We start from the raw sequence: 13,750 nt of genomic DNA on the forward strand, positions 1-13,750 counted from the left end.
AAAATTCCCTTCATAGTGATGGCACATGAACCCTTTCGAAAATAATCGGCATTTCGCAGGTATTTTCAGAATTTCCTTCCATAGAGCCTCTTGCAATGAGACCAGGACAAATGCATTCGCAAAAAGCTGCATTTTCTGTGTATATAGTCGGGATTTCTAGTAATTAGTTTTGAACTCTGATTACAGTATTAATAAACTACCTCATATAAGAGTTGTATCCATGTTCATAAAGGTTGCTATACATTTTTGTATAATTTTTCCGGTTATTTATATGTGTTTACTATGTATCAGCATATATTTTGGATCACAATGTATTTAACTTATTTTGCTATGTAAACAACAAAACAAAATGCTGATAAACAAGGATATTCTTTATATCTCATATATTCAGCATTTCAGTTAAATATGCTGATTGCAATGGTGATTGCCCTTCATTATGATACAAAATCCATGTAGGTGTTTATACACGCTAAATCAAAATCATATCAAAATAAAAACATAATAAACTGTAGCAAAATGGCAGATGTAAAAAGATACTCTGAATGATCAACATTATTTAACCCTTTAAAGGGCTATTTTTTTTCTAGTCATATTATGTTAAAATATTTTTAGGCTAGAAATTAGAATAAGAAAAGGGACTCATTTAGTTTATTAGATAAATTTAATTTGATTAATTAATTAATTTGGTTCATTAATAATTAAGTAACAAATCAAGACACATCATTTTGTGTGAGATAAAGAACTGAAGCATCTAAGCTTCGGTCTTTCTAAAAAAAAATTGTCGGAACTGATGCCAACCTACATAATTTCATGCAAAGATTGATAAATTTGGTGGGAAGCATACTTCCCATCGCCTTAGAAAGAGTTAAATGAGTGGGAAAATTTTAATAGCATTTAAAATTCAAAAAGATTAACAAAGGGATTAATCAGATAAAGTTGATGATGAAACTGTAAGCTTTCCAAAAACTGTCCTCTTTGAGCATACTAAAGCAATCTAGCGAACAGACATTTCGCTTTTATATTTTGAGCACGTTCATGGTTGTTCTCTTATCAACAAATGAAGATTATAATGTCTGCTATGACCAGGAAGTAAGTTAGTAAAAATTGTGTCTGCTTTTCTATTCATTCAAAGACCACTTCTACAAAAGAGGTTTGTTATCGTGAAAATTGTTATCCCTCTTAAAGGCCTCTCCAATTTCGAATACAAACGCATTTTAATGTACTTTTTTGAATTGCGCACAAGAATAATATTGTAGGGTGGAGTTGTCAACAGCTAGGGGCATTGGTCTGCTTTTTGGTTACCTACAATTCCATCTCCAAAAGATTGTCCAACAAAGTAAGATAAAGAAACCAGGAAAACTGACTTTATTAAAAAGATATAAAACATCTAAAACCAAAGTTTGATTATGAGAATTGGTTTAGAATGAGAAATTAAAAATAAAACATACATTCTAGATTACCCTGTATTTATCTGTTTTATTCACTTTGCAATGCAAATAAATTAAGAGCTTCTCTGAAAATCAAATATTAGCTTTGAGTCTGACATTACAATATAATGTTGTAAATTTTACTGTCAACTTTGATGTTATTTGTGATGATAAATTAAGAATAAAGAATAAATTCTAAATTACCCTGTTTTAATAATCTATTTCATTCACTTTACAATGCTAATAAATTAAGAGCTTTCCTAATAATCAAATATCAACTTTTGTGTCTGATATGCCGTTGTAGCGGTGCAAATTCAACAATGAATTTAAATATTAAAAATACAGAATAAATTTTTATTTATTTCACTTAAGTAACAACTGAAGTATATCTTCACGAGATATACAGATATCTAACAAAAACACCTTATTTCCAATGATCTGTTATTTCTCTGATAACACATCGTCAAGGCTCATAAGTAGAATATTCGAAGAAAAACACCATTCCAGTCACCATATTTTTCCCTTCCAACTTCTGCTGATAACGGGATTCAAAAAGCATGAGACGAAAAAAAGAAGAAAATAAGGAAAAAATAGAATAAAAATAAAATCCAAATTCTGCTCCCATCGTAGGAAATTCGATCTTGAAGAATGGTGGCATTTTACGATAGACTCTTGCCAAACAATTCCGCAGCTTCCTTCTCAAATTCTAAACTTCATGCTTGCGGTATAAAATTTCATATATTCCTTCCTTCACTCCGTTCTCCCACCCCCTAGCTATATTTTGTCGAATTCGAGCTGGCGCTGCTTTGACTCCGCGTTTTCCAAGCTTGGCGACTGAAGTATCCTGTTCCAGCCGAAAATGTTGAAATCTTTATCTCTGTTTAGCTAGAAAGAAATTTGGATACAGTATTTCTACCCAACAGACTTCAATTTTGTGGTGTTTTTCGTCTTCGATAATAGAATTTGAAAGAGAAAGAAAAACCGAGAAGATGAGACGTTGTAAGGTTTGCATCTTGAGTTTGTAACGCGTTCACGGATTTTCAGTATTTGAAGAGTGAAATGGGTGTTTTTGTAAAGCAAATTAATTTTTAAGTTTCTGGCTGCGTAATTCCTTAAAATCACTATTTGGATGCGATGTTTGCAATATTTTCAAATGTTTTTGATAGAAAGTGAACTGATACTATATGTTACATGATAATAATGCCGCATTGAAAAGAGGCAGTCGACTCTCCATGACAGAATGGTCATAGCACTGGTCTCTTAATCAAGAGATCGTAAGTTCGAATCCCGCTAGAGATAATACGATTCACAGTCTGTGTAAATATTTAATTCCTTGATTTTATGTTTCCCTTTATTTCATGTTCCAGAAGATCCTGGACATTTCTTTAGTTTACCAGACAAGTGTTCTGGACTTTTCTTGCTGTCTCCTGAAAAGTATTCTGGAACTTTCACTGCTAGTATAAAAGCAGAAGATTTGTTAGTTACTGTGTTCTCAGTTCAGAGTTGAGTTAATAAATTGGTTTAGCTCTACTTCTTGTGTGTGTGTTATGGAATTCACTAAAGTACCTACGTGCAAATAATATAATATAATAAAAATCTGTAATCGTAAAAATGAACACTCTAATATGCGAAAGACGCGGGATGCAACAGAAATTGGATTGATTGCCAACCCGCGGAAATCGCGGGATACGCAGCTGGAGGGTTAATTACTTTTTCTCAAATAAATAATTTTTTTTTTAATTTTTTTTTTTGCCAAATCGCGTAGGATATCTATTCTCATTTCTAGCAGACATTTTTTCATAATAATTTTATTGTTATTATTATCATTTCCTGAATGTTGTTATCACTAACAAACTGTATGTCTGTTTAGGTAGAATAGCATTAGCTATCAATTTCTCTTTGATAGTTTGCTTAAAACGCCATTGACATTTCTCATTTGAATCTCAACCAACTCAATGTTCTTGACTTTGTTTATCTAATGTTAAAATGACGTTACCAAATTTTAATCAATAGAGGTCAGATGCCTGACAATTTGACTGATAGTCACAGCGATGGATAATACAGGAGCGTTTTCTCGCCCATTTTATGCTCATTACACAGTTTAAATAACCAGTAAGTTGTAGTTGTAGGGGCATAAAGCGGTGTTATGAATAGATATTTCACGAAATTTGACAGAATTCTACAAATTTGATGTAAAGACCATATACTAATTTTCATCCGTCTAGCTCAAAATACTTTTGAGTTATCTTCGTCAAGGACAAGCAGATACACTGACAGACATCTTCCAAAAATGTGTTTTTCAAACACTAAGTGCATCTAAAATGTGGAGATTCAAATTCAAATCTTTTGGTGATTAGAATTCTCTCTCTATACTTCGTAAATGAGATAATGATGGATTTGAATATGTGTATATTCATATTCAAATCTTTTGGTGATTAGAATACTCTCTCTATACTAGATACATCTAAAATGTGGAGATTCATATTCAAAACTTTTGGTGATTAAAATTCTCTCTCTCTACTTCGTAAATGAGATAATGATGGATTTGAATATGTGTATATTCATATTCAAATCGTTTGATGATTAGAATACTCTCTCCATACTTCGTAAATGAGATAATGATGGATTTGAATATGTGTATATTCATATTCAAATCGTTTGATGATTAGAATACTCTCTCCATACTTCGTAAATGAGATAATGATGGATTTGAATATGTGTATATTCATATTCAAATCTTTTGGTGATTAGAATACTCTCTCTATACTAGATACATCTAAAATGTGGAGATTCATATTCAAATCTTTTGGTGATTAGAGTACTCTATCTATACTTCGTAAATGAGATAATGATGAAAAAGTGAAATTACTATATCTAGAAATCTGGATGATAGATGAACCGGACATTTACATTTTTAATAGCACTTTAATATTATGGGTCGGTCTTGATTAAAAATGTTTTAATGCACAGTAAACATAATTTAACTAAGGCAATTAAATGAACACAGAATTAATATGGGACAATTTGCTATATATATTTGTAATTGCTATTGAAGTTTGCAATTTACAATTTAAATATGAAGTTCCGAAAAACAATATGTCTGAAAACAAATATTACCAATAATCTCGGTGAATCACCTGGTCGTCTGAGACGACTGTTATTAACATAAAGAAATTACATATTCCACTATACAGATGCAGTTGTGTAAAGGCTTTTTGATATAATGTTTCCATGGTAATTTGATAGATAGATCTATAGTTATGATCGCAATATGTTATTTTATGATAATCCTGTATTAAACGATATGTTATTTTATGATAATCCTGCATTAAACGATATATTATTTTATGATAATCCTGTATTAAGCGATATGTTATTTTTAATCGCCTACTATACAAAAAAGATTCATTCCATATACAACTTTGCAATTACTTTTAGACGAAAAAGAAATCTTTTTCCCAAAGACTTCTCACGGAACAAACCGAATTGCGCTAGAAGCATTACGAATTCCATAAGATATGAAACCTTATTGAAAATCTGAATCCGATGTAATCCAGTACTTTGGAGCAGAAAATGAAAAGCTTATGAAACCTCAAAAGCGAGTAGGAAAACAGCGGTAGCAACAGCATCATCCGAAAAGAAATATCCTCCGAAAGTAATTTAGCTGAAAGGAAGTCATTTTCTACACACTCGTTACTGAAATCGAAACATGGCCGGAAATAAAACCAAAAGTAATTGTAACGCTTTTAGAATCGCAAGCAACCACAAATTATTCTTGGCGAAATGTTGCTTAGTTTAAATTATAGAAAGGATATTATTAAAGATTATATAAGAAGATATTATATAAGAAGAAGAAGATGGATTTGTTGCCATTTTGTTTTGAGAAACTTATGTAAAAATCTTTTAATAATAGTTTCAAGATTTTTAAATAATATCATATCTGAAACGTATGTGCATCAAGAATTTTTAAAAATATTTTTAGTTACTAGTTTATATTTTAAAAACGTCTTCAAAATATATTCATTAATATTATTAAAATTTAATTCTACTATAAGAAAATTTCTAATATTTCAATATTAAAAATTTTAAATTAGGATTAATATTTTAACATATAATTTAGAATAGGATTAATATTTTAATATATAATTTAGAATAGGATTAATATTTTAATATATAATTTAGAAGAAGAAGATTTATTAAGAAGAAAAAGCTTTGTTGCCATTTTGTTTTGAGAAACTTATGGCAAAATCTTTTATTAATAATTTCAAGATTTTTAAATTATCTCATACTTAAAACATATTTACATCAAAAAAATTTTTAAAATATTTTTAGATATAAGTATAAATAATATCATACCTGAAACCTGATATAAATAATGTCATACCTGAAACCTGATATAAATGATGTCATACCTGAATAAATAATATCATACTTGAAAAGTATTTGCATCAAGAATTTTTTTAAATATTTTTAGTTACTAGTATATATATAAATACCTGATATAAATAATATCATACCTGAAACGTATTTGCAAGTATATATTTTGAAAATGTAATCTAAATATATTCATTAATATTATTAAAATCTCATTCTACTGTAAGAAAATTTCTAATATTTTAATACTTGAAATTTTAATTTGGAATTCATATTTTAATATATAAATTTATATATTCATTAATATTATTAAAATTTAATTCTGCTATAAAAATTTTTTAATTGCAAATAGCAATTACAACATGTATATAAATTAATAAAAATAAAATAAAAAATAAGTTTAAACATAAATTATCAACCTTTTATACTGCATAATATTTAATATGTAATTTATTTTTCATGTTAACACGGAATAGAAAAACATTTTAAGTGTAGAAGATATTCTAAAGAAAACGCAGTAGGATGTAGTAAAGCCGACAATTCATGACATATCTAGAAATCATGAAACAAATATAGACGAAATCGGATCAGTTGTTAGATCTGGTGGCAGATTATTTTGTCTTCCAGATTATTTTAAATATATATTGGTATGAAGAAACATTCAGCCCGTAAATTGCATGTAACCTTACAAGTAAATAGATAATTTATCATGAAATATTTTTGCAATTGTTTTGGATTCTGAAATGACCAATGGTCTTTCTTTCAGGAGCAGAGTCACAAATCTTATCGACCCCTGACTGTTCTGAGTTTCCGCCTCAATTATTCCGTCCATGAACTCGAAACATTCGGATATCATGTGGTTAATGTCCTGCTTCACGCCTGTGTCTGCATCCTTTTCTATAAGTGAGTGGGTCCTTTAATACCTATATAATATATAACAACCATTTTTAAGAATATAACTATTAAAACTATATAATATCGATTCGGGTGGTTTTAGGCATCTAGCGATTTAACCGTATTAAAACTTCTTTCGGTGTTCAAGTAGTAACACTTAAAACCATGTCATTTCTAAAAGACTGTAGTTAAAAGTGTCCAAAAATTCTCCATAATTACATATTTATTTGTAAAATATTTTCAAAAAGTATCGTAAAAAATCGTTTAATCGTAAAAAACTTCAACTTAGAGATTTAAACGCTTTTCCACGTTTTAGACCTCCTTGAGTTTGATAAACACATTTTTGGAAATGTCCCTGTGAATAAGATGACTCAATTAGCCGGAAAGATCTCAAAATTTTCCCTCGTATATCCTATTAAAATTGTTATCCCCCTTCCTTTCCACGTAAACTTTGTGGATTATGAACAAGGCGTAAACGCCATAGATACTCAATTCTTTTATTTTTAAAGTACCAAACATGGATATTTTGTGCTTTGTAATACAGAGTAATAAACCGAATATGCTTTTTATGCACCTGTTTTTCAAATTTTTAAATTCAAAATATAGCATCAAACTGTAATGTTAGTAACAAAGTCAATTTTCAATTTTCCTCTACCTAAATCGCTTCACTTTTGAGTTATCGTATTTATTTATATATATACGAAATCCCACTCCGACGGATTACTTTGGCGGATTTGACTCAAAATTTGATACGAATATACTCTTTAGATCCTGAAATTTGCGGATTACTTTGGTGGATTTGACTCAAAATTTGATACAAATATACTCTTTAGATCCTGAAATTTGCGAATTACTTTGGTGGATTTGGCTCAAAATTTGATACGAATATACTCTTTAGATCCTGAAATTTGCGGATTACTTTGGTGGATTTGACTCAAAATTTGATACGAATATACTCTTTAGATGCTGAAATTTGCATATCATATGTTATTTAAATCTGGCATTATAGTTTATAATTTTCGTATTTTGTTCTCAGACAAACATACTTCATATAATTCAAATTTTTATAGAAAAAAAATCAAAATTTTATAGAAATGATTCTAAATTTGATAGAAATAATTGATTGAATTTTGATCTACAAATTTGGTACAAAGACCACAACTTGTTGCTTTCCTTCTAGTTCAAAACGTGTTTGAATAATGTACAAACTAGCCTATAATTCCAAAAATCTGTTTCGTGGACTCAGGAAAATCTGAAAAATAAAAATTCGTCGAAATTTGATCCATTTTTATTTTTTTATTTTTTGAAATTACAAGATTTTTTTTAATACTTCCTATACAAAAAAGTAACAAATGCTAAATATTATGAAAAAAAAAATCGTTTCTATGAATTAAAAATAGATAATTAATGACATATTTTAACCAATTTCTTGACTTAGAATTAATTGCCTGGAGCAATCTAGTAATTAAATTTTTTAATATTGTTTGTTAGATTTTTGCACAAATTTAAGACTCTTAAATCCAAACTCTTATTAGCACCTAAAACAGTGGAATATTAACTTCCATTTTAATAAACAGGGTTGAAAATCATCCATATTTCATCACAAAGTATAATAAAATTAATAAAACTCCACACAAACGTGTGATGTCAACAAAATAATTTCTACTTAATAATAAATGAAGTATTTCTAAAATAATTAATCCCTTGACATGTACATTATTTCCAATTCTGTAAATCATATAATATTACCTTTTGTATTTAATTAAAAAGACATTTAACATGCCTCATTTTCAGACATTGTTAAACGGAAATGAAAATGAAAAATCCATTCATCCATTTTCCGATAGGAAGAGAAAAAAAAAGTTTATTTCATTTTGTTTCCAGAACAAATATTATTTCTCTTCTGTTGCCATTAATAATTCGTTCCCGAAGCAAATCCATCTGCCGCTTGTTTTTTTCCCGCCAAAAATTCATATTATTTTTCCCACCTCAGTTGAGACTGCAGAGAATCTTCAGAAGTAATTTTAATTTACGAAATGGATAATTAACCGAATCGTTTGGCTAAACAAAATGAGAGACACTTTCATAAATGCAACATAACTCTATGGAGAAAGTCTTATTATTTAATTTAGAATCGCGGAATCGAATAACAAATGATGCGTTTTCTTTTATTTTCACCCTAAGAGAATAAAACTTTACACAAAATTGCGATGTCGACCAAACATTTCTACAGATATGGAATTAAAATATTTCTGAAATAATTAATCCCTTGACAAGCACATTCATTCCATTTCTCTAAGTTGCCAAATACAACATTTCCTATTTAATTAAAGTGAAGTATAACATGATTCATCTTCAGAGACGATATTTTTTAACACACGTCAACCTAAAAACTATTCTTTCATCATGTGAGAAAAATAATTGAGCACATTTTGTCCCGAAACCAAATATGTATTACTTCTGTAACCATTAATAACTCGTTCCTTGAAGAAAATCCATCTTCTGTTTGGTTTTTACCTGAAAAATTCGTTTAATTTTTTTTTTCACTTTAGATATAACTGAAAGGAATCATCTCAAGTAATTTTAATTTATGAAACGGATTATTAGCTGAATCATCTAGCAACGCTAAATGAGACATTTTTATAAAAGTAACCTAATTGTTTAAAGACCGTCTTGCCTGTTTAATTTGGAAACACGAGGACTGGAATAACTAATCGAGTGTTTGCTTTTTTCTTTCATCCTTTTTCTTTCTTTTCTTTTTCCTGTGTGCGTTAATTGCAGCTGTCGACATAGTAATTCAATGTTTTAGTCAAACCATTTTATGAGTTAATCGGAATACAAAATGGAATTAGTTTTTGATTGTTCTGCAACGTGGATTACAAGAATTTTATTATTGGATTGTTTTCTTTATTAAAAGACTGCTTAGAGAAGTAAATGTTTTGAAATCAATTTTTTAAAGTTGTTTGTTCAAATCTGCAGATGATCATTTCCTCCTTTTTAATTAAATCCTTAATTTTAATTAAATCTTCATGCACAACTTGATGTTCATGATTTCCTAAACAGGATATTTTTAAGCACTAAAGTTATTAAAGCTTTGTTATTTTAGTATCCTTATCTGTTAGTACATCTGTTTTATGAAATGGTATCAAATGCCATGACTTCATAATGCTATTAATAATGTTGTTGCCTGGAAAAATATTTCTTTATTTTCTTATTTTACATATGAAATGTGCAGATACTAAATAGAATTAGTCCTCTTAAGTTCTTAAAAGTGGAAGAAAAAATCATTAAACTAAATATTTAATGAAAGAATGAAAACCATCTTAACTTCATTACAACAAAAAATATTGAAGATTATGAAAAAGAATACATTAAAAAATCACTATTCAAAAAATTGTAAATATTTAGAAACAATTTACTTGATAAATGAATTAATAATCTTTCAAAAGATAAATTTTTAACTTTAAAGCAGCATAAAAAAATCATATTTGTGCAAGAATATTTTTTTGTAAGTTATTGTTTAAAAATACCAAAATCTCTCTTAATTTTAATTAATTAAAATTCTAATCAAAATTTTCAAAAATTCGTTTTAACTTGCATTATTTCCTCTTAGCGTGTGATTTGACAGCTGTAGATCTCACTGTTTGTCCTGCATAATGTCAAAACACCCATATATATTCTTCTTTGTTTATTAGTAGAGATACTTAAAAATACGGTGAGATTTTTATTAAGTCCTTTAAAGATATGAATCCATTTTATATCCTGGACCTCTTTCCGCTGATTTATTAAATAATTCATCAATAAATTTCAATCATCAATAAAATCAGTGGACTGATTTCGACTGATTCAAGTTTTATAATGGTCTTCAGTTTTAACGTCAATACCAACAACAACATAAATTTCCTTAATTTAACTATTTATTTCTGAGTTTTCTTCTTTTACATTGACAAAAATGGGGGGAAAGGATTGCATTAACAACCATTCTCAGGTAGTTTTAATTCAAAATTAGATGAAGATTACAAACTGTAAAGATAATACATCAACTTTTATACATCCCATTTCAAACGTACAATTCTTCCTTTTGCGAATAATCACGTGTAGACAAGCGCAAATGGGATCGGATTTAATACAAAATATTAAGCAGTTAGTACTAAAGCTATACTATGTCAAATTTCTTGTTATTTATAAACGAATCCATTTTTACTTCCTAGTATACGAAGTATATAATTCGAGATTTTAACGAATTCATCTAATTCAAAATTAGATGAAGATTACAAACGGATTGTAAATATTATACATCAACTTTTCATACATCCCATTTCAAACGTACAATTCTTCCTTTTGCGAATAATCACGTATAGACAAGCGCAAATGGGATCGGATTTAATACAAAATACCAAGCAGTAAGTACTAGAGCTATAGATCAAATTTCTTGTTGTTTATAACCGAATCCATTTTTACTGCCTAGTATACGAAGCATATAAAGTATTGTAATCTTCTAAACATTCTAATTCGAGATTTTGACGAATCTCAACATTTCTGATCCCCCTGAGTCGGAAAAATAAATTTTTGGAATTGTATCTATCTGCAAACACAGTAACCCCGTAACACTTTCAGCTAAATTGACGAAATTTAGTGTTAGCACCAAATTGGTAGATTTTTATAAAATTTTAAATGTAATCCATTCAAAAGAAGTCAGTGCAACTATTCGAATATAAATGAACACAATAATTACAAAATGGATTAAACTTATTAAACAGATTTAGCATTTGAAAATATAGATCCATATCACATTTCGAACTAAATCCATCTTCGCCATCTATCTGTTTGTGCTGTCACATACGCGTAAACACAATAGCTGAAAAACACAATGATACGAATAAATGAAAATTGCATGCGATCTTTTCATTTCAATTGTATTTTTTGTCAAATTTTAGTTTCAACCGGGCATAAGAAAAGCATCTAAAATATATATTCATTTTCTGATACTTATATATTAATTCCATGCCAGCGATTAATCGTCAAAAGATGAGGGATTTTCGACATATTTTTCGACAACTAGTATTCGGCAAGGCCATGCAATTAATACAGAAATGCAGGTTTCTTTTATTATATTAAGAAACAGAGAGCTCTTATGTGTAGAACTTTGAAAATAAAAACCTGAGCTATCCTGCAGTTTTACGGCCTTACCCAATGTCGATAATTTTATGCGCATGGCTAGGGAGGGGGGGGGGGGGGTACCATTTTTATTAGAAAATATAAGATAAAGATTTGGTGTAAGTATTCTCAACGGTTTAATTACTAGGTTTGTTTCTAACAGATAAACCTTGAGTAAAAGAGTTTGGTCAAATATGATAGAAATCAAGTGTTTGATGGAAAGACTCCATACCAAATCAATCCGTTTAAGTTGTTGCCACTTTTGTGTTACTTTGTTCGTGAATAGAGAAAAAAGACACATAAACATAAATACAAAAAATATTTTATACTCGAAAAGAAAATCCAAAATGTGGAAATTCCTCAAATTTAGAGGCCAAACCGTTTAACAATTTAAAATACACTTTGCATAATACTAATACGAGAAAATATATTACATATGTAATAATGTATTAAATTAGTTTAAAATTAAATTAGGATAAATAATAAAAATGAAATAAATTACTTTATTATGAGCAAAAGAACATATTTCGTCTTTTTGTGTGTGTGTGTGTGTATCTTAGCACAATAAAGTGTCGTTACTGAAAATATATTTCAACATGGAAAAAAACAATCAATTGAAATGTTATTTTATTTGGCAGTCAAAATCAGAAATGCCTCCACCATTTCTACAAAATACTTTAGAAATCAATCGTCGTGGTCTTACTGAAAATTTCATATTCTCTAATAAATGTAAATCAATATTATTATCTGCATAACATAGGAAAATAACTGTTATGAAAAATCTACTAGCGACGATTGTTGACTGTTAATCGCTGAAATATTGTTAATACAGAAGTACTGAAAATCGAATTTGTATTTTCACCCCTTTTTCCTGATCGATTAAAACCAAAGTTTTGACACAAAAATAGAACTGTATTCTGAAAAATCACATAGCAAAATTCATATATTTAAGACATGGGTGTGAAAATACAGACATACAGTTAGTTCCTATCATATTTTATGTACCATATATATTTTTATTTAGTTATTTTTGTTTTATAGCCTTCTTTTTAACTTATATTCTGACAACCTAGCAGATAGATTTCCTCTGAATGGATTTCGTATAAAATGTACTAAAAATTTAAAAATTGACCAAAAAGACCGTGTGTCAAATTTTTTCCGCGGAACTCAAAATCTTTATTAGTCATTTTGTACACTTATAGGAAGACATAATTCCAAAAATGTGTTTTCCTATCTCAGCAAGGATTAAGTTTGAATGTTTTGGCGATTGCAATATTTTTTCTTTGTGTACTTCGTATTCGAGAGAGTTAAAAAAAAAAATCAATACACAGTAGCTGAATTTGATAAATTAATCCACATATTTGCAGATAAAACTTTTCTAAAACAAACGCACATTAATTGTTTTTTAAACTAATCGAAAACAACCTGCTCCATTTAATTAAAGAGAAATGTACCATCACTTGTTATTTCAAACGTAAATATTTTTAAATATAAATTTAAGATTTTATTTGATAGCAATTTAAAAAAACTTAGATGAAAACGAATAATATTTTTTTCCTTCTACAGTCATGATCAATTGAATCTTAAAAATATTCAACATTCGTCTGCTCCAATTTGAAAAATTATTTTATTCTACTTCAATTTCACGGCAGAGAAATTCTCCAAGGTAAATTTAATTTACGAAATAGATTATTAGTCCAAACATTATACTGTGCAAACTGAGAGATATTTTATAAATGTGGCTCAATTGTTTAACAAAATCTTTACCAATTTATTTTGGAAACTTTTTGAGTAGAAACTTTAAACGAATGTGTACACAACTTCTTTTCTCATTATTTTTTTATATTCAAAATAATTCTCTTTTTTTTTCTTTTAGTGCTTTAGTGAATTCTATAAAT

The 13,750-nt window shown here is 28.5% G+C and overlaps 2 protein-coding genes across 2 annotated transcripts in view; one reads left to right on the top strand and one right to left on the bottom strand.

Annotated features, from left to right (window-relative positions):
- Positions 1–13,750, bottom strand: part of LOC129976590 (uncharacterized) — a 466,684-nt gene that overhangs the window by 376,301 nt on the left and 76,633 nt on the right. The window lies entirely within an intron of this gene.
- The window catches only part of LOC129976583 (protein O-mannosyl-transferase Tmtc3-like), a 274,929-nt gene that overhangs the window by 131,040 nt on the left and 130,139 nt on the right, over positions 1–13,750 (top strand). Inside the window, exon 4 of the mRNA XM_056090223.1 lies at positions 6,568–6,704. Within this exon, the coding sequence (XP_055946198.1) occupies positions 6,568–6,704 (137 nt within the window). The remainder of the gene's footprint in view (positions 1–6,567; positions 6,705–13,750) is intronic.

Source organism: Argiope bruennichi, chromosome 7 (genome assembly GCF_947563725.1).
Source record: "Argiope bruennichi chromosome 7, qqArgBrue1.1, whole genome shotgun sequence".
Taxonomy (NCBI): domain Eukaryota; kingdom Metazoa; phylum Arthropoda; class Arachnida; order Araneae; family Araneidae; genus Argiope; species Argiope bruennichi.